Below are 19,134 nucleotides of genomic sequence, written 5' to 3'. Positions count from 1 at the left end.
TTTCCTAGCAATGCTGCTGCCTAAATGGATGGACTGGGTTTATCACACAACAGCGCAAACACTACTTAGGTGACCGTGGCTTTTAAACAGCTGTTTAGCCGCAGAAGCAGGGAAGCCGATCTCTTTCTAAACAATATCATTAACCAGAAGTCCGCATATTTAACACATCTCTTTAACATTGTGTACCCCCTTACGCTGACGGATCGGCAGCACAGAGAGCTCTGACAGACGGGGGGTTAAATAGACTGTAAGAGCGTATATGAGAAAGCGATGACCGGCCGCCGGACGCACGCGGGATACACGCAGCCGGATACGGAGCAGACTCCGGCAGAAAACCGCCTGCCGGCTCCACCAAATCGCAGCCGGGTCGGCCAGGCCGGAGTTCCACGTGACCCTCAGTGGCGGCTGGGAATTGTGAGAGTTGCGTCATCCCTCGTTTCACAGTATGCTTGGCAAGCGGCTTACTGGCTCCAGTTGGGGCTCATTAACCCTTGGTGTTACCTGGTCCCGCTCGCATTCACAGTACTTTGCCTGCGGAGACTAATCTGCCTCCGGCGAGTCTGGAAGCTTTTCCTCCATCGTGAGGCCGAAGGGTTCCGGTCCTTCGTGGACCGGGTCGCCGTCGGTGCCGGTATCGGCTTCGGACGCGGTTACGGACTCCTCGTCGTATTTCGGGGTTTTCCGCGGCTGGGCCAGCGAGGAATTTTCTAAAGACTCTATGTCCTCGATGCCGGCTCGGTAGTGAATCATTAGCAGAGTGAGCGCTTGCAGCCGCTCGCCGGATTTCAGAAGAGCGGCGGTGAGCAGCGCTTTCCTCCGGGGGTCCGACACATCCTTTTCCTCTCTTACCAGGGAGTTGTTATGCTCCAGCTCTTGATCGATCTCATTCTGGAGCTTATCCAACATGAACTCCAGCTTCTGGATCCTCTCGTCGGTCGGCAGGCCCCTGTAAAGATCTCGCCCGATTTCCTTAACCGCTATAAAGACGCTGTCATCCAGCCCCCCCTCTTTCCGAACGAGCTTTGCCGAGCCCCCCGACACTCTCTTGGAGGGACTGCTGGCCCCCCCGGTCTCGGTGTCGCTGCTCTCGTTGTCCGAGGTATTCGGGGTGTGCTTGGGGGAAGGCTCCACCAGATCGCTGCCCTGCTCCTGCGGACGCGCTTTGGGGGTCTGGCGTAAATTCAGGAGACGGGAACTGGTGTTGATGATATGCCGGGTGATGCCGGTCGTTCTGTTACCCAAGGATTTCGATTCTAGATCGGCTCGCTTTTCTAGAGCCACGCAGTAGGGGTTTTCGGCCAGACACTTGTCCTGACACTTCTTGTGGCAGACGTAGCCGCAGATCATGCACTGCGAGGCCGCCTTGGTCCACACTTTCCTCTTGCAGTGATCGCACAGGGTCGAGTTCTGGAACTGCGTATCTTGGAAGTTGTGTTTGGCTTCCGCAAAGACCACAGGAGCCGCGAGCGCCTCGTCTTTCTGGAGAGCCGCCGTATCCTCCGTGAAACTGAGGTCCCGCTCTTTCTCCAGCAGGACGCTCGCGTTCTCAGACTCTCCGTCCATTAAGTATCTGAAGTTCAAAGTGACGTCGCCGTAGCAGAACTTCTCATTAAATCCCTTATGCATGCTAAGAGTTCTCAGCGCGGTCCTCGTCACGGCGGCTTTCGGTTCTGGGGCGTTCAGGCGGAAGCGGGTGACGTGCTCCAGAGACGAGGTGGCGAGGCATTCCAGCGCAATGTCCTCCAGCCGGATACTGACGTGCCCGACGCAGCAAAGGCTCCCGGTTTTGAACGAGTCTCTGCACCAGAGCGCTACATTCAGATACTTGTGGTGACTTTCTACATCAAAGACGCGGGACGACCGGGTCCAGCGACCCTGCCGGTTCCTATAGAGCACCTCCGGAGACTCCCAGGCGTTCTGATCATCCACACCGTCCTTGGTCCCGGTGGAGCTTTCCGGCAGCTTGTCCTTCCCAGTATCCTGCTTTAGGGAACTGGGTTTCTGGGGGCCGACGTCCTGCGTGGGTTCAAAATGTTTTCCCGACTGTTTCTCGCCATTCAGGGCAGGCGGAGGGGGCCTTTCTGGTTTATCCACGGCCGGCTCGGCGGCTTCCACGGCACTCGAAGTCTCACAGGTAGTTAAGGTAAGCTTCACTTGGGGTCTCGGGGGCACGGGCGGCCTGTTGCCGGACGTTGCCGAGGGTCTGCTTTGCTGGTCAGCGTCTCGACTCTCAGGAGGGCCCGTTTTACCGGCCTTTGGCAGCGGTTTTGGAGCGGTTTGGTAACCGGACACGTTCAGTTTACGGCTCAGACTCGGCGATACGGACCCCACGGGCTTTGCAAGAAGAATAGCCGCGGCACGTTTGGGACTCGGATTCGCAGGAAGGAACGTCTCCTCTTTCAGTTCTCCGGGGGGCTTCATCTCACAAGCAAGGTCCTCAAACTCAGAATCCAGCTCTCGGATTTCCGGATCCACAATCAGACTGGCCGCGTCGTCTTCGAAGTTCTGCTGACAAGATGCAGATGAAAACCCGGAGTCTTCTGCGGGTCCAAAACCCTCCTGTAAGCCTCCAGCGCACTGGTTCTGACCAGCGGGCCTCTCATAGAACACAAGAACTCGGTCCCCTGCTTGCTTGATGAGCTTGGAGGCTTGAACAGACGAAGTAACTTTCACACCTAAAAACGAAACAGGAACAGTGTTAGGAGAACGCAAATCATAGGAACCTAGAACCTGCCGGAAGACCCGCCCCCTTGCGGCCCAAAACCCGCCCCATTGGGCCCCTCTATTACATTAATCAGTCCGATGTCTCGTCTCAGGAGCTCCCTTTTCCTCTGGGGTTATATGATCTGCCGGGAGACGTCACGACGTATCGTTTGGGATATAAACTGTTGGACCTCTGCTGTCACCCTCTCAGCATATATCGGCACCGTGCGCGGCAGCGTATATCAGCAGCGCGCGCAGGCCCAGAGCGCTCCGCGTACCTCCGATGGCTATCAGACGGTCTCCCTTCTTCAGGTCGGCTGCCGCCGCGGGAGAGTTGGGGGTCACGGTCTCGACGCAGACATGGCCGGTGTCTCCATCTCTCGCTTGCACCATGATGAGGCCGATGCTCTGGGACGTTCCTTTCACCAACTCCACCTTCAACAGAGAACAGAGACGCTCAGAACGGACCCTCCAGGACCCCCCGTACACTCAAAGGGTTAATAAAAACATTATACATTATAATCACTTTAATAAATCTCATAAGTTTATGAAAATCAGACACCCCCCAGGGTGCAGAATCCCCCCCCCCGGTGCAGCCGCCGGTAACACAACCTTTGGCACAGCTGAACACGGCACGGGTTCTCAGTGTTTAGAAAGAGTTTTCCCAGAATCTGATCATCCGGCGCCCCCCAATTAACACCCCCAATCAGCACCCCCCCTCAATCAATCAACCCCCCCCCCCCCATCAGCATCTGCAAGGCGTTTCCTGACAGCCCTTCTCCCGGCAGCCGCGGGTTGTTATACGGTTATACGGCTGCCCGGGGCAGGATAAGAAGATGCGAGTTTCTGATGTGGCAATTGCAGTCATGAATTCCTCTGTAAAAACACTAAAAGGCGACACATGCAGCACACGCCACACGCAGCACACGCCACACAAAGGTTAAAGACAAATCAATAGGGCAGAGGCAGCCGGGACACACGCTGGGTGTACGGAGGGAGACGAGGACACAATTACCCCTCTGATGTACACAGGAGCCTCTTCACTCACATCACACACAATCGCTAATTTATTTACCAGCTAACATTAACCCTTTAGACCCGGGTGGGGGGGGGGCGTGCCGGCAGAGACTGGCGCTTCAAACCCACTCACAGGGTCCGGAAAAATGTTAGGGAAAAATAATTTAAAAAGCAGCCTTTCCACCCCAAAAAAAAAACAGAAAAATCGAAACTACTACAAGGCAGGATATACAGAACCGCGACGATAACCATGGCAACGCGATCCGGTCCGCGCAGAAAGCTGGGGGGGGGGGGGGCGCTTGGCGCTCTGCAGGTTATAACGCTGGCTCTCAAAGGGTTACAAAGAGAAGGTCTTCACTATCCCCAAAACACACACCTCGGCCCCGGGAGGGATTTAACCCCGCGTGGGACCGGTGTCTGCATGGATCCGTTGGGGTTACACGCCGGGGGCCGCTCTCATACACAGATATCAGCGGAAACGGCTCAGAAAAGCCAAGCGCCCCCCCATCTCCAGCCTAATCTGTACGTTCCAAGAAATGTCGCGCGGGGCCCGGAGCCACAATCTACGAAAGGAGGCGATTAAATCGCATTAAGTCCCCTGGCGGCCGACCGCGGCGAAAAGAAAACGTTTGCCAATTATAAGAAATTACAGAGACATTTTAAATAAAAAGTAATTAACGCGCACGGGGGGGTGGGCGTCAGGCGGCTGACACTTAAATGGCTCGATATCGTCTGGCGCGGGGGAGGGGGCCACGCATTGAACGTGCGCTTCTGCCAAACACGGCCATTTAGCCTAAAACGCCGGCATTTTACTTAAACGCTCTTTTATTGAGGAAAAACGAGCATTGATTTTTTTTTTGGTGGTTCATCCGACGGCCGGTGGAGGAAAACGCGTCGGTCGATAACGATTCAGATGCAGAGGACAGACATTCGTTCATCGCGCGGCGGCCGCCCAGACCCCAAACCTCACCCCAGTCTGGGTTTCGTCTTACGATGAGGAGATCTGCCATATGTATATTGAAAGTCCCTTAATGAATTAACCTCTACCACCTCTGCTGGGAGGGCATTCCACGCATCCACCAAGACAATGAACCCCCCAAAAAAGGCACAAACTGCGCCAGAGACCAGGAGGCATCCCGATGGACGAGGCGGCAGAAGTAACCTCTCTACGGATACAGAATGTTCTTAGGGAAGTTTAAACTCCGCTGTCCACGGGGGCCGTACTCTCTCTGGATTCCCCATCCCCTCTCACACCCCCCGGGCAGCGGACTGGAAGGGTCTCGGACTAGCGCTGACCGCAGACCCCGTGCCGGGGGGGGGGGGGGGATCTCGCTCTCGCTGAATACCATCTGTCAAATCGATGTGCTTCTGGTTATAGGGCGCGGGTCGCCGGCAGCGAGCAGGGAAGTGAAGCCACGTCGTATCCATCAGCCGCACCGTGAAGCAGATCGGCCCCAGGGCCGGAGAGTCGCTGCCTCCCCGAGCCGCAGCTTCCCGACGTTCAATTAGTTCAATCTGTGAACATATTCTCAAAACTACCATTCAGGGGCGTCTCGCCCGGCCGGGCGTGGGAATTAAACTGCCCCCCGAGATTTACAGGACGCTTTAGGTGCAAAAAGTTTCATTACGGAATCCACAGCACTCATTGCAGAAACCCCAGAGACCTCGAAAGTCTCCCGCACACGGGACAGACAGCGGCGGGCCCCGTAAAACAGCCTCAAACAGACCAAATCGCTCAAGAATTAAGTTGTCGGCTGGAAACAGTGAAGAAAAGTGATAAAAAAAACGGAAATTGTTTAACTTACCGTAAATTCCTTTTTCCTTAATACAGTGGCAGTACAAGTGGGTAGTACTCTCTCTCGGAACAAATAGAACCTAAAGGTAATTAAATGGTTAACACATCCGAAGCCCCTCCTCCTCACCCATAAAAACCGGCACCTCTCCACAGATGGCAGTTAGTAACAAGAACACACAGAAATGGATGCAAAAAATAGTTTATTCTCAACGAAGGGAGGGAAATCTATACTGCCACTGTGTTAAGGAAAAAGGAATTTACGGTAAGTAAAAAATTTCCGTTTTTCCTGTCATACAGGGGCAGTACAAGTGGGATGTAACAAGACCCCGCAGAAGGGGGGGAAGTGCCTAGGAGACAACAACTTGGAGCACCTTCCGCAGAGGAGAAGACGTCTAGTCGGTAATGTTGTATAAAAGGTATTGAACGAGGACCAGGAAGCCGCCTTGCAGATTTCTTCAGGAGAAGCTGAAGCCTTTTCAGCCCATGAAACAGACATGGCTCTAGTGGAGTGAGCCCTGACAGGACATTGAAGCAACTTGTCCTTGGCCTGGTAGGCCATACGAATGGTATCAACAAACCATCGAGAAATGGTAGCCTTTGAAGCCGCCTTACCAGCAGAATGACCCAAAAAATTGACAAACAGGTGGTCGGTGGTACGGAAGGATGAAGTACGCTTGAGATATATGTCCAAAGCCCTTTTAACATCCAAGGAGTGCCATTTACATTCTTCCGGGGAGGAAGGAGATGGAAAAAATGAGGGAAGCACCAAGGGCTGATTGATACTTGACCTGGAGATGACCTTTGGAAGAAACGAGGGTTTTAAATGCAGCACAACCTTGTCCTGATGGAAAACAGTGAAATCTCCCGAAGAAGTTCCCCCACTCTCTTGGCTGAAGTAATTGCTACCAAAAAAATCGTCTTGAGGGAAAGGATCTTCAAGGAAACTTCCTCCAATGGTTCGAAAGGAGCCGAACAAAGAGCTTGCAGGACGAGAATAAGGTCCCAGGTAGGAAAAGGAGATCTTGACGGGGGACGTCGAATGGTAGCGGCCTCACCAGAAGGTGAGAGGCCAGGTCTGAAAGAAAAAAAATGATTAAGCGCCGAGATCTGACCCTTTAGGGTACAAACACTGAGACCTGAATCCAACCCGTCTTGCAAAAACTGAAGAATAGAGCTGATATTCTGAGGGAAGATATTCAAGCCTCTAGCAGAGCACCACAGAAGTAATTTTTTCCAAATTCGAAAATATATCCTGGATGTAGAGCGTCTTACAGAATTCAACAGAAGGTCAGAAAGGTCTCCGTCAACACCTTGGTTCCACAGAATCATCCTTGCAACAGCCAGGCCGTCAACTGAAACATCCGAAGGAGGTCTGGATGAAGCTCCCTGTTGTCCAACAAAGGCTCCGAAATTCCCAGGATGCCAAGGTAAGCTGCTTGAGAAGGGCAAACCAACTTCCACTTGGCCAGTAAGGTATGATGGCCAAGACCCTGGCTCTGTCCGAACAAATCTTTTGGAGAATTCGAGGAATCAAGGCTACAGGAGGAAATATGTAGGCCAAACGGAAATTCCATTGAATTGAAAGGCCGTCCAGAACATGAGGAGAGTCCAGCCTGTTGAGGGACGCAAAAACCGGCACTTTCCTGTTTCTTCTGGTAGCCATCAAGTCTATCTCTGGGAGGCCAAATCTTGCCACCAAGATGGAGAAGGTCTGCGTGGTCAGGGATCACTCTGCCTGAGACCACCTTGCCCGGCTGAGGTCGTCCGCATTAAAATTGTAGCAGCCTCTGATGTGGGTTGCTGAGATATCCTGCAGATGTTGTTGGGACCACCTCATTAACACAGAGCATAGAATCTGAAGATTTCGTGTTCCTCCTTGCTTGTTTATGTAAGCAACTGTCGTCGCGTTGTCTGACTGAATTCTTACAGAATGACCCTCTATCTGGGGCCTGAAAGCCATGAGGGCTAGAAGGACCGCCTTTAATTCTCTGTAATTTGAAGACTGATGAGAATCGTCTGGAGACCAAATTCCCTGTGTGAATAGGCAACCTAAATGCGCCCCCCCAGCCGATTCTTGAGGCATCCGTGGTTAGAGTCATCCAACGTCGGGGTTGGAACGAGAGACCCCTGGAAAGATGGGTTGACTTCTTCCACCAATTCAGATGAGATAGGACTTGGCGTGATATTGTGAAGTTTGAGTCTAGGTCTTCTTCCCTTCTTGACCAATTCGAAAGGATCTGCCATTGTAAGGGACGCAGTTGAGACTTTCCCCAACGGACCGCAGGGATGGACGCTGTGAGAATACCCAGGACGCTCATAGCTCTTCTGAAAGAGCAGGTTTGAAGAAAATAAATTTCCCGTCTTATCTTCCTGATCTTTGATTGCAGGAGAAAGATGCACCGGGAAACTGAGTCCACTATCAACCCCAGGAATTGGATCCTGGTGGAGGGAAGGAGATTGGATTTCTCCTTGTTGATGATCCAGCCATGTCTTTCTAGAAAACGAATCGTGGTGTCCAAGTCTGCCAGCAGTTTTTGTGTAGATTCGGCCTTGATGAGCCAGTCGTCCAAATACGGTACGATAGCGACACCCCGTAGTCTTAGGCTTGACGTCAATGGGCACAGGATCTTGGTAAAAACCCTTGGAGCCGATGACAGACCGAATTGGGAGGGCTTTGAACTGAAAGTGATGAATCCTCTTGTTTACCCGAACAGAGAACCTGAGGAACTTTCTGGATGCTTCGGCTATAGGAACATGAAGATAGGCGTCTTTTAAATCCAGTGTAACCATAAAATCTCCTCTCTGCAGAATCTGTGTGACAGACGTGAGGTTTTCCATGCGGAAACGTTGATAGCGGATACAACTGTTGACCCTCTTCAGATCCAAAACCGGACTAAAGAGACGAGAGTAGACACCCTGGAATCTGTGATGAACTGGGACCTTCTCTATGACTCCCTTCTGTAGCAGTGTGAGGCATGCTGAATATAGGGCTACATTTTTGTTTTCCGAAGGATATGAGGAAATGAGGAACTGGCTCAAAGGAGGTTGAAAAAACTTGATTCTGTATCCCTCCGATATGATCTTCTGAATCCAAATATTTTGAGTAGTCTGCTCCCAGGTTCCTTCTTCCTCCTACTTTGTCAGAACTTCCTCTTTTCTTGCTTCTTAGGACGCTCTTGGAATTTTCTGTCTCCGTAGAGGCTACGAAAATTTTGTGAGCGGGAAGACTGGAAAGGTCTGGCATTTCTATAAGGGTATTTATGATTCCACTTGATCCTTCTATCCTGAGGGAGCGCTCTTTTGGTATCCGACATCTGTCTGGTCAGGTCTTCTAGCGGAGCTCCAAATAGTTTCTCTTTCAAAAGGTAAATAACATAAAGAGGCCTTGGATGCCGAATCCGCTGTCCAGGATCTTAACCACAGGGCTCTCCGTGCCACCGAGGATAATCCCATAGTCTTGGCTGACAATTTAAGAGATTTGTGAGATGAATCCAACAAAAAACTATTGGAGAGTTTTAACCTGTTAAGGAGTCTGGAAATCTCAGAATCTGAGTCATCGGAGAGACATTCTCCCAAAGTGTGAATCCAAATATTCTGGGCTCTTGCCACCGCTGCCTTACACTGCGAACCTGCAGCCTGAAATATGCGCCTGCAAGAAGTCTCTGCCCTTCTATCCATGGGGTCTTTAAGGCCTTACACTCCTCCAGTTGGAATGGTTGTCTTTTTGGAAAGCTGTGCAATTTGGAAATCCACTTAAGGGGGGTCGTCCCATGTGTCTTCCCCTTGAAGTTTGAACAGCTGTCTGAACTGTTTCGAAATAAAGGCTCTTTTACCTGGGTGCTTCCATTCCCTCTCCATAAGTTCTGTTAATTTCGGTAAAACAGGAAAACCTTTAACCTTTTCCGAATCCTCCTCCAGCAACAGACATGTTACCTCCTTAGAAAACTTACGAAGCTCCTGAGGCGGGAAAAAAACCTCATCTTCTGAACTATCACTTGTAGTAGAAAGAGATGAGTGAGAGATTTCACCGGAGGAAAGGTCTGACCTAGATGATGATCTGGACCTCTTGCGTTTATGCAAACTTTCCTTTCCTTTCCCATGGGAATGAGCAGCAGAAACTTGAAAAGCCTCAAAGGTCTGGGCCAAATTCTCCTGGAACCAACCCAGGAAGGAATGCAAATCTCTTTGCTTTTCAGTAGCAAGTTGTTCTGCCGAGCATGAATTACACATTTTCTTACGACAACCATCTGGGAGTGGGGTAGCACACTCTGAACAAGCCACATGCTTGGATTTAGAAGTAGCTTTTCTGGGAGCTGGTGGCTTTTTATCTTTCTCCGGAATTTCTATAGGAACCGGACTAGACATCTGACAAAGAAAACAGAGGTTAATATAATAATATATATATTTTTTTTTAAAATTTTCTTTTTTTGAGGGCAGAGAAAGTATAGAGCAAAGATAAAACAAAATCTTAACCTAAACTCCTCTGAACCGTGTGGGGGGGCTGGTGACACGGTTATCCTGTACTGGCAAATGCTCCTGCAGTCAGACAGGAAAAAGCGCCTTTTAAAGCATTCAAAAATGCCGCCCTCCGGAAGATCCGATTCGCGCATGCTCAGTAGCGAGATCGGCTCTTCGGTGGAACGCAACGACACCCGGGCGTGCGTTCCACCACAACGCGCATGCTCCTGCATCCTATCCACAAAAGGATGCACAACAGACCTCTTCCGTAACGTGAACCGCTACGGAAGGAAAAGCCTCTCTCTGCTCACCACCCGGGGAGCAATCGGAGGGAGAGGAACCCCCAGGCAGCAACCCGTGCGCCTCCCCAGCGAAGCCCGTCCGGAACCGAGGAACTACTGGCCGTCCCTGAAAGGGACAAGAAAAAAAACTGCCATCTGTGGAGAGGTGCCGGTTTTTATGGGTAAGGAAGAGGGGCTTCGGATGTGTTAACCATTTAATTACCTTTAGGTTCTACTTGTCCCAAGAAAGAATACTACCCACAAAAATTCTTATAATACTAATACTAATAATTATACCAATATTACTAAAAATAATACTAATATTACTAATTATAATACTAATATTACTAATAATACTAACAATTATACCAATGTTACTAAAAATACTAATATTACTAATTATAATACAATATTACCAATATTACTAATTATAACACCAATGTTACTAATTAATCATACTAATATATTACTAATAATTATACTAACATTACCAATTATGGGAATAACGTAATAGGCGCCACATACACGCCTTACATCCCACGAGAGCCCAAAGCCCGGCACAACTGCGTCCTACATGTTACACGACACTGAAGTCCTCCGAACAAATGCAAAATTACGCAGGAACGCCCGTGGGATTGGGGCAGGAAGGCTCCGTGTAGCTATGGAGACGAGCGGAAATGAGCACTTTGGTGGCAGCCGACGTCTCGCTTTTACTCCAGGATAAAACCCGTCGGAGACGGCAACATCCGAACCTCTCGGAGCCACAGCCTTCCGCCCAATCGAGGGGAGGAAACACCCAGGAACAATACCCCCTGCGTTATGAATAGTTAAAGTGGTAGGGCCACAATGCACTGTTTGTAGCCATGGATACGGGGGCCATTTAACCTGTGACCCAGAATTCATGGCTTACACAGGAGAGCTGCCGATATATCTGTTTCTGATTCGCTAGATCACGTTTCACCAGCCCAACCAACAGACTCAGGTCAGTCTTGTTCCTGTTAGGCGGGGTCTGCTGTCTGGGAACCAATAGGAACTTCCTATTAGCTAAAAACCAAACAAGCTGCCTGTCTCTGGCAAAAACAGTCGGCTCAGCTGCACTGGGCAGGGGGCAAATGTGTATAAAATACCCTGGGGCTATGCCAATAGTGGAGATGTGATGTCATATGCCAGATTGAAATAATATAAAAGAGTAACCGATAATAGTAAATACAGATTTGCACAGCAGGGGCCGCCCAATCAGGTTATAGAAACCGGTGGAAACGTTTGGTTTTTGTTAGAAGACGAAGAATTATTCCACCTCAGTCTTTTTTTTTCTAAATTGTTGCTTTATTGGCAAACTAATAACCTGCCGGGCCGGCTGCGGGGTAACCGTATTAAGGGATTGATTTCCAATGTTGTCATGGCTCACAGCCACCTGACTCGCAGCCGATGCCGGCCGCCAGCTGGAAGCAGAACGATTAGCGCAGTAATGAAGGGTTTGCGGGTAATTTCAAACCCAAACTCGCATTTAGCTCCCAAACAGGCTCTGCTTCGCGCATTAACCCTTACCCTGCTGCCACGCCAAAAACAGAATGTGCGAGGAAAACGTTATTTAAAGAAACCCACAGCCATATACCCCCCAGCCAGCACCGTATAACACAGCCATATACCCCCCGCCATCACTGTATAATACAGCCATATACCCCCCCGCCAGCACTGTTTACTACAGCCATATACCCCCCCACCATCACTGTATAATACAGCCATATACCCCCCCCGCCAGCGCTGTTTACTACAGCCATATACCCCCCCCGCCAGCACTGTATAATACAGCCATATACCCCCCCAGCCAGCGCCGTATAACACAGCCATATAGCCCCCCAGCCAGCGCCGTATAACACAGCCATATACCCCCCGCCATCACTGTATAATACAGCCATATGACCCCCCGCCATCACTGTATAATACAGCCATATACCCCCCCCACCCGCCAGCACTGTATAATACAGCCATATACCCCCCCAGCCAGCGCCGTATAACACAGCCATATACCCCCCGCCATCACTGTATAATACAGCCATATAACCCCCCGCCATCACTGTATAATACAGCCATATACCCCCCCCCCGCCAGCACTGTATAATACAGCCATATACTCCCCCCAGCCAGCGCCGTATAACACAGCCATATACCCCCCAGCCAGCGCTGTATAATACAGCCATATACCCCCCGCCAGCACTGTATAACACAGCCATATACCCCCCCGCCAGCGCCGTATAACACAGCCATATACCCCCCGCCATCACTGTATAATACAGCCATATGACCCCCCGCCATCACTGTATAATACAGCCATATACCCCCCCCACCCGCCAGCACTGTATAATACAGCCATATACCCCCCCAGCCAGCGCCGTATAACACAGCCATATACCCCCCGCCATCACTGTATAATACAGCCATATACCCCCCCCGCCAGCACTGTATAATACAGCCATATACTCCCCCAGCCAGCACTGTATAATACAGCCATATACTCCCCCCAGCCAGCGCCGTATAACACAGCCATATACCCCCCAGCCAGCGCTGTATAATACAGCCATATACCCCCCGCCAGCACTGTATAACACAGCCATATACCCCCCCGCCAGCGCCGTATAACACAGCCATATACCCCCCGCCATCACTGTATAATACAGCCATATACCCCCCCCGCCAGCACTGTATAATACAGCCATATACTCCCCCAGCCAGCGCTGTATAATACAGCCATATACCCCCCGCCAGCACTGTATAACACAGCCATATACCCCCCCGCCAGCGCTGTTTACTACAGCCATATACCCCCCCACCATCACTGTATAATACAGCCATATACCCCCCCGCCAGCGCTGTTTACTACAGCTATATACCCCCCCGCCATCACTGTATAATACAGCCATATACCCCCCCCGCCAGCACTGTTTACTACAGCCATATACCCCCCCCGCCAGCACTGTATAATACAGCCATATACCCCCCCCGCCAGCACTGTTTACTACAGCCATATACCCCCCCCGCCAGCACTGTATAATACAGCCATATAACCCCCCCACCACCAGCGCTGTATAATACAGCCATATAACCCCCCTCCCGCCAGCGCTATATAATACAGCCATATACCCCCCGCCACGACACGCTAATATCCCCCCATTCTGTATATATTATATATACTCTGCGGAATGACTGTTTGGGACGAACGAACCTTGAATATTTTGAATTATTGGGTTTATTTGACGCTCTCGGGTCAGAAGCCTCCTCCCGGAGTGGAGCCGATGGATCGGCAGCGCAGGATGGTAACCGTGCAGGAGCCGCTGATCCGGAGAGACGCGGCTGCCCCCCGTACATGTCAGGAGACGGGGCGTATAATGCGACGCTCTGCATGCGCAGGCATGAAACCAGTTTGCTGGCGCCGCCGTGGGACAGAATTACTTCTATGGACGATCAATCAGGAATCCCCGCGTCAGGGAGATCAAGAGCGACAGGTCAGACTCCCAGCACCCCCAGGCAGTGCGCTGCAGGCCCTCCGCGAGCTGAGCTCACTCCTCACCGAAACTTGTGATTTCTGTTTGATTTTACATCCTGAAAAGCCAAAACCAGGACAGAGAGCCCACCTCACAGAGACCGACGCCAGGGTCTATTCACTAAAAGGAGAGCTTCGGCCAGCACTTCACTATTCATTATGAAGGGCCGACACTGGCAGGTGAAGGGCCGACACTGGCCCCACATAATGCATCATAGGGGTGACCTTTCCCTGTTAGTTCCCGTTCTGAGGCGCGGTGGTTCCCCTCTAACCTTGCTGCCTGACATTACAGGGTGGGGGCGATGCGATTCCGGGTAATACTGCCTTCCTGCCCCAGACCACGCCAGGACTGCAGCACAAGAAAAGGCCTTTTTCAATTGGGGAATTTACTTTCACCAGCATACCCCCGAAACCCTCAGCCGTGCCGGTAAAATATCCCAGCAGCACAGCGCGGCGGATCCACATCGGGACCAGAGACCGGCGGCTGAAGGACTCCGACCATCCATCGTGATTTCCCGTCCCATGATATAACGGCCGAACCGGAGATCAAGGAGACCTCACTTTACATTAAAGCGGAGCAGTCTCTTCTCTACAGAAAAAGGCCACACCAGGCGCTACATCAGCGGCTGAGAAATCTGTGCCTTTTACACGGATTGAGCTGTGAGCAGCTTGGCACGTATGACCTCCACGTGTAAACACCGGTCACGTTACATTTTCCACAAAGCATCAGAAACTGAAAATACAAATTCATTTGGGGATAAAGGAAGCAAAATAAGCGATTTAATTGGGTCAAAGAAATTAACGATAATCGCTTTATATCAATTATAGTCAAAGTGCGGGGGAGGGGAACCGAGGTTTAATATTCCTCGCCGTGTGAAGATTTCATTAAAGAGCAAGCAACGGATCTGAGCGACGCAAACAATTAAATTCCCGTCTCCGCGACGACATTAATGAAACCTGCCGGCAGATCGGCCCCCGGCGGCCCCCGTCTAGTCAGCCGTTTCTCCTGCTGTAAAGAGTCAAACCTTATTCAGCCGTCGGTCTCGTCTTAGATTCAGGAGCCGTATGTCTATCCCATGCATGTTTAATCCCCTCACTGTATTACCCTCTACCACTTCTGCTGGGAGGCTGTTCCATTTATCTACAAAACTTCTCTGGAAAGTAAAACTTCCGCACGTTGTGTTGTCATGAACTCGGGATTATACACGTGGTGCCGCCGCTTATTAGCCTATCGCAAAGCCAAATCATTTGCCACCTCTCTGAAATCCCTTCTTATATCTCCACACTTAAACCGGGGCAGATTAACCCTTTATCATCAGCGAGCCCACCATTTCTCTAATTACAAGGAATAAAACAGATGTAAAGTCGCAGCGCCGGGTGCCGCAGCTAGCGGAGCTTTTTCCTTAACACCGCATCAGAGGAGCTGCAACTCACTGCGTTGGGTCATGTGATATCTGGGTACCAATCATCACGTCTGTCCACTAAATGGCCTGAAATGTCGGGTATTTTATGGAAAAGCGATCAGATTCCTCCCCTTTGGAGCCAAAAGCTCAGCAGGTGGATCCGTAACCATAAAGGTGCCGCACGCTGCCCGTGCGGGGTATTAGAGGCAGTGATCGCAATTGTTTAATGTCACAACATGCAAAACAACATGACTGCCGTGTCACCGACAAAGCAGCAGCGCCGTCCGGAAATCTGCCGGCCACAAAGCGCAGGGACCGCGAAGCAAAAGCCCGGCCTGATTCCTTGGCTTGCGCTGCCACCTGCTGTTTGTTCTGAGTTATAACATCTCCCATGCAGCAGGCGAGGCGCGCGCTCCACTCACCCTCCCCAACAGGCGGATTCCTCGGTGTTAAGCCAATCAGCATACGTTACGAGGCAGCAAACTGCCCCAAGACTGTGTGACCCTGCCACCGTGACCCCCCTGCCACTCCGCCACCGTGACCCCCCTGCCACTCCGCCACCGTGACCCCCCTGCCACTCCGCCACCGTGACCCCCCTGCCACTCCGCCACCGTGACCCCCCTGCCACTCCGCCACCGTGACCCCCCTGCCACTCCGCCACCGTGACCCCCCTGCCACTCCGCCACCGTGACCCCTGTTTTCAGTAAAACCTCTAACACCAACGGTGCAAACAATCAGGACAGGAGATGATCGGATTCTGCTGCCTGCAGAGCTGAGCCCCCGGCAGATTGTTCAGAGGCCGGCGGGTGAGCTTCGCGTTAAAGCGCGAGACCGTCAGCAGAGCCCCGCGTGGCGAGAATCCGCACCGTCTCATGAACAGCCCGTGGGTTCCGCAATGCTATCCTAAATAAGAAAAGCGGCGGATTCTCTGCGGAAACGGGGGTCTGGTTTTTACCGTTTTGATGGATGTTCTCGATTTCTCCTTCCAGGGGCTGCCGCTGATCTCCAAGGTGCAGTGAATGTGCGTCTCCTGCTCGTACGAGCCGAAGATCAGAAGCCTGCAAGACAAGAAACGCAGCCAATGAATGCCAGCTGCATGCGCGCCGCGGGAATCCTCGCCAAGCAGATACGGCTGCATTAAACACCGCTTAACGTTCCGAGTACATAGGATCTGACAAACTTCCACCAAGTGGCCTGACGGCGCTATATATAAAACTAATAAAACTAGTACTAATAAATAACAATAATACAAGTAATACTACTAATAAAACTAATAGTAATAATAATAAAAAATGCAAAGTATAAAGCATGAAAGAACCAAATCCTCCCAAACACACAGAGTATTACGTGCTTTAAACACATATAGAACATACAGAATACATACGTGTGCGAAGACGTGCTCTCACAGAGAAATTATTACTTGACTGACTGTTGGGTTTAGAGGGTCTGCACATGAGGGACAGGACAGGACGGGATTACCCCCCCCCCCCAAATGTACGCCACCCCAGGAGGGCAGTCGGGGCAACAGAAGAAACGGCATATTAATCACGAGAATAAGAAGCTCATTAAACATTTCCGCTTTTCAGCAACCGGACGTAAATAATAAATACGGCGTAACAGCGGCGACATGTCTGCACCCCTCCCCCAGTCTCTCTGGGAAAACCCTGAGTCTTGCACCAGTTACAAATGAAGCTTTAAAAGAACGACCAGTTACAAAGAGCGGCACAGAACACGAGATCCGGCCGCAGATAAACAATCCGCCCCGCATAATTACCCTGACTGTGCTTCCGTTCACTGTATAGACTACCACTCGCCTGCCCCATTCATTCCCAAGACCCAGGCAGCTCATACAGATCATTTCAGCGATAACGCGAGCCGAGTCCTTTTCTTGTTCATCAAAACGTTGGCGGTGAGAATGTTAATATTTGAGTGAGCATATTCATAATTTAACAGCTCTGGAAACCGGACCCGGTTCGGGGACAATGGGGGCCGGTGACCTGCTGCTCGACGCAGGTAATAGATCCCGGTTGGGGAGCACAGACAACAAACCGAAAGGACTCGGGTTAAGTCAGAGGTCACCAGCGGCGCAGCCAGACCGTGCTCTATTCACCAAACCCGGGGGATGAGGATAGTCCGACACCCGGCTACCCCAAAAAGGTGACTAGAGCTCCACCGGCTGCGACTTTAAAAAGTTAAAAAAGATTAATCCCATCGGGGACTGTTGAGCTCGGCTCTGCGCATGCGCAGCCCCTTCTGCAACCAGTTTAGACGTAAGAGGCAATAAGTCGTTAAAATATCATCAGAGGCCAAAGCGACTGAATCTGCGGCTGGAATTCCGCATCCAATCAAAAGAGGTTGAGTGTAAATCTTCTCTCGCAGCTCCAGGGCCACACGAGGCCCCCCAGAGAGCCAGGATCCAATCTATAAAGCTGTAGGATCCCAGGGGCCACAGACTCCGCTTAACCTTAAAACATGAATGATTCACATACCCAAGATCTGCAGTGAAAGCGCGAATGAATGAATGGAGCTCCAGCGCAGGCATCGCAGGGACCACATGAAACGCTCAAAGCAAGCAGGCCCAAGTAGTCTGTACATGGATACGCATCAATGCAGGTGTGGCGCGAGGCCGCTTTTGGTTGCAGTGAATCTCTTTCGCCGTCAGGAACGCTTACCTGCTGCAGTCTATAAGCGAGACCTTCAGCCGGCCGTCAGCCAGACCCATGTCTTGTAGAGTCAGGCTCGGCTCGTCGAGATCAGCGCCGGACAGCTGGGCGTCACTCGGAAAAAACGGCTTGTACCTAAAGAACAGAAAGACGTCAGCGAGTGACCCGGCAGAACACCGGCGGCCCCGGGGCGACCTTCCCTTCATAGATCAGAAACCAGACGTTCTTCGCGTTATCCTCGGGTTTGCAGGGTACTGAGGGGGATCTTGTAGATCACCCAATGTCACCGTTGGGCAGGGTACCTGGGGGATCGAGTGGATCACCTGATCTTGTAGTTGGGCAGGGTGTGCTTCCTCCGGATCACCCTCTTTAGCTGGTTGGCGATAATGGAGGTGAGCTGGGGCATGGGCCGTCCCTCAAACTCGCTCTGCACGTCCAGCTCCAGCAGCGGCTCCTCGGCGAAGCACACGGCCCAGTGATTGAAAGGAAGGCGACTGAAGAGCATGCGGACGCGGCCCTGTACACGGCCCAGGCGCACCGACAGCCGGGCGGACTTCCCAAACACCAGCTCCACGTCTACTGCCAGCTGCAGGCCGCCCGGGTACTCGACCTCCAGCTCAAAGGCCAGCTCGTCCGGGGCCCCTCCGGCCGCCGCCGACCCGGGTTCAGGCCGCACGCTCCGCAGCACCGGCAGCCGTTCGCCCAGGCTCATGTCCCGGAGACTCAGGCCCTCAAGCAGGCGGCCGGCCGTGCGGCTGCACAAAAGCTCCTCGAACTCCACCTGGATCTTGCGGCGGAGCCATCGGCGGAGCAGGGTCGTGTCCCGCAGCTCCCGGAACACGAACAGGAAGATAGCATTCAGGAAGTGACAGGACTCGGCGGGGCCAGCGCTGGGAGGGGAGGGTGGCACGGCCCGGGGAACCGGGGGCGGCGGGGACCGACGGGACAGCAGCCAGTATTGCGCTAGCACGGTGAGCAGGCAGCCCGCCAGCGCGGAGAACAACACGACCAGCAGCATATCCCCCGCATCCCCGCCACACAGGCCGCAACACTGACACTACCGGGGCAAGGCGGGCGCCGATTGGCTGTGAGGCGGCAAAAAAGCAGAGAGCGCGATCATTGGCTGGAGGTGACTGGAGTGGGGCGAGAAAGCGGATGTTCATTGGCTGAAAAGTGACAGAAGAAGACGGCGTAAACCTATTGGCTGGAGGTACGGAAGCGGGGCGAGGACGCTCATTGGTAGTAACGTGGGAAGAAGAGGAGAGCGCGCGTT

The 19,134-nt window shown here is 52.0% G+C and overlaps 1 protein-coding gene across 1 annotated transcript; it reads right to left on the bottom strand.

Annotated features, from left to right (window-relative positions):
- Positions 1-540: 540 nt before the first annotated feature.
- Positions 541-18,879, bottom strand: LOC149272676 (PDZ domain-containing protein 8-like). The gene is made up of 5 exons (XM_089506825.1): positions 18,185-18,879; positions 17,871-17,996; positions 16,154-16,256; positions 2,982-3,138; positions 541-2,675 (listed from the first exon to the last, which is right to left on the bottom strand). Exons 1-5 carry the CDS (start codon positions 18,877-18,879, stop codon positions 541-543), a joined length of 3,216 nt encoding a protein of 1,071 aa, XP_089362951.1.
- Between the last annotated feature and the right edge of the window lie 255 nt (positions 18,880-19,134).

This window comes from Sceloporus occidentalis, unplaced genomic scaffold (genome assembly GCF_023333645.1).
Source record: "Sceloporus occidentalis isolate IW3139 unplaced genomic scaffold, rSceOcc1.0.p SCAF_426, whole genome shotgun sequence".
NCBI lineage: Eukaryota > Metazoa > Chordata > Lepidosauria > Squamata > Phrynosomatidae > Sceloporus > Sceloporus occidentalis.
Note: the sequence above shows the minus strand (reverse complement) of the source record. Positions and strands in the feature narration are given on the sequence as shown.

Bases quoted from the DNA above. Each gene is read 5' to 3' on its own strand.
- LOC149272676 (XM_089506825.1), bottom strand. From the start codon at position 18,879: ATGCTGCTGGTCGTGTTGTTCTCCGCGCTGGCGGGCTGCCTGCTCACC. The intron at 16,257-17,870 runs GTAAGCGTTCCT...CTTGTCTTGCAG, and splicing joins TCGCTTATAGACTGCAGCAG to GCTTCTGATCTTCGGCTCGT. The intron at 2,676-2,981 runs GTACGCGGAGCG...TTTCGTTTTTAG, and splicing joins CCGTCTGATAGCCATCGGAG to GTGTGAAAGTTACTTCGTCT.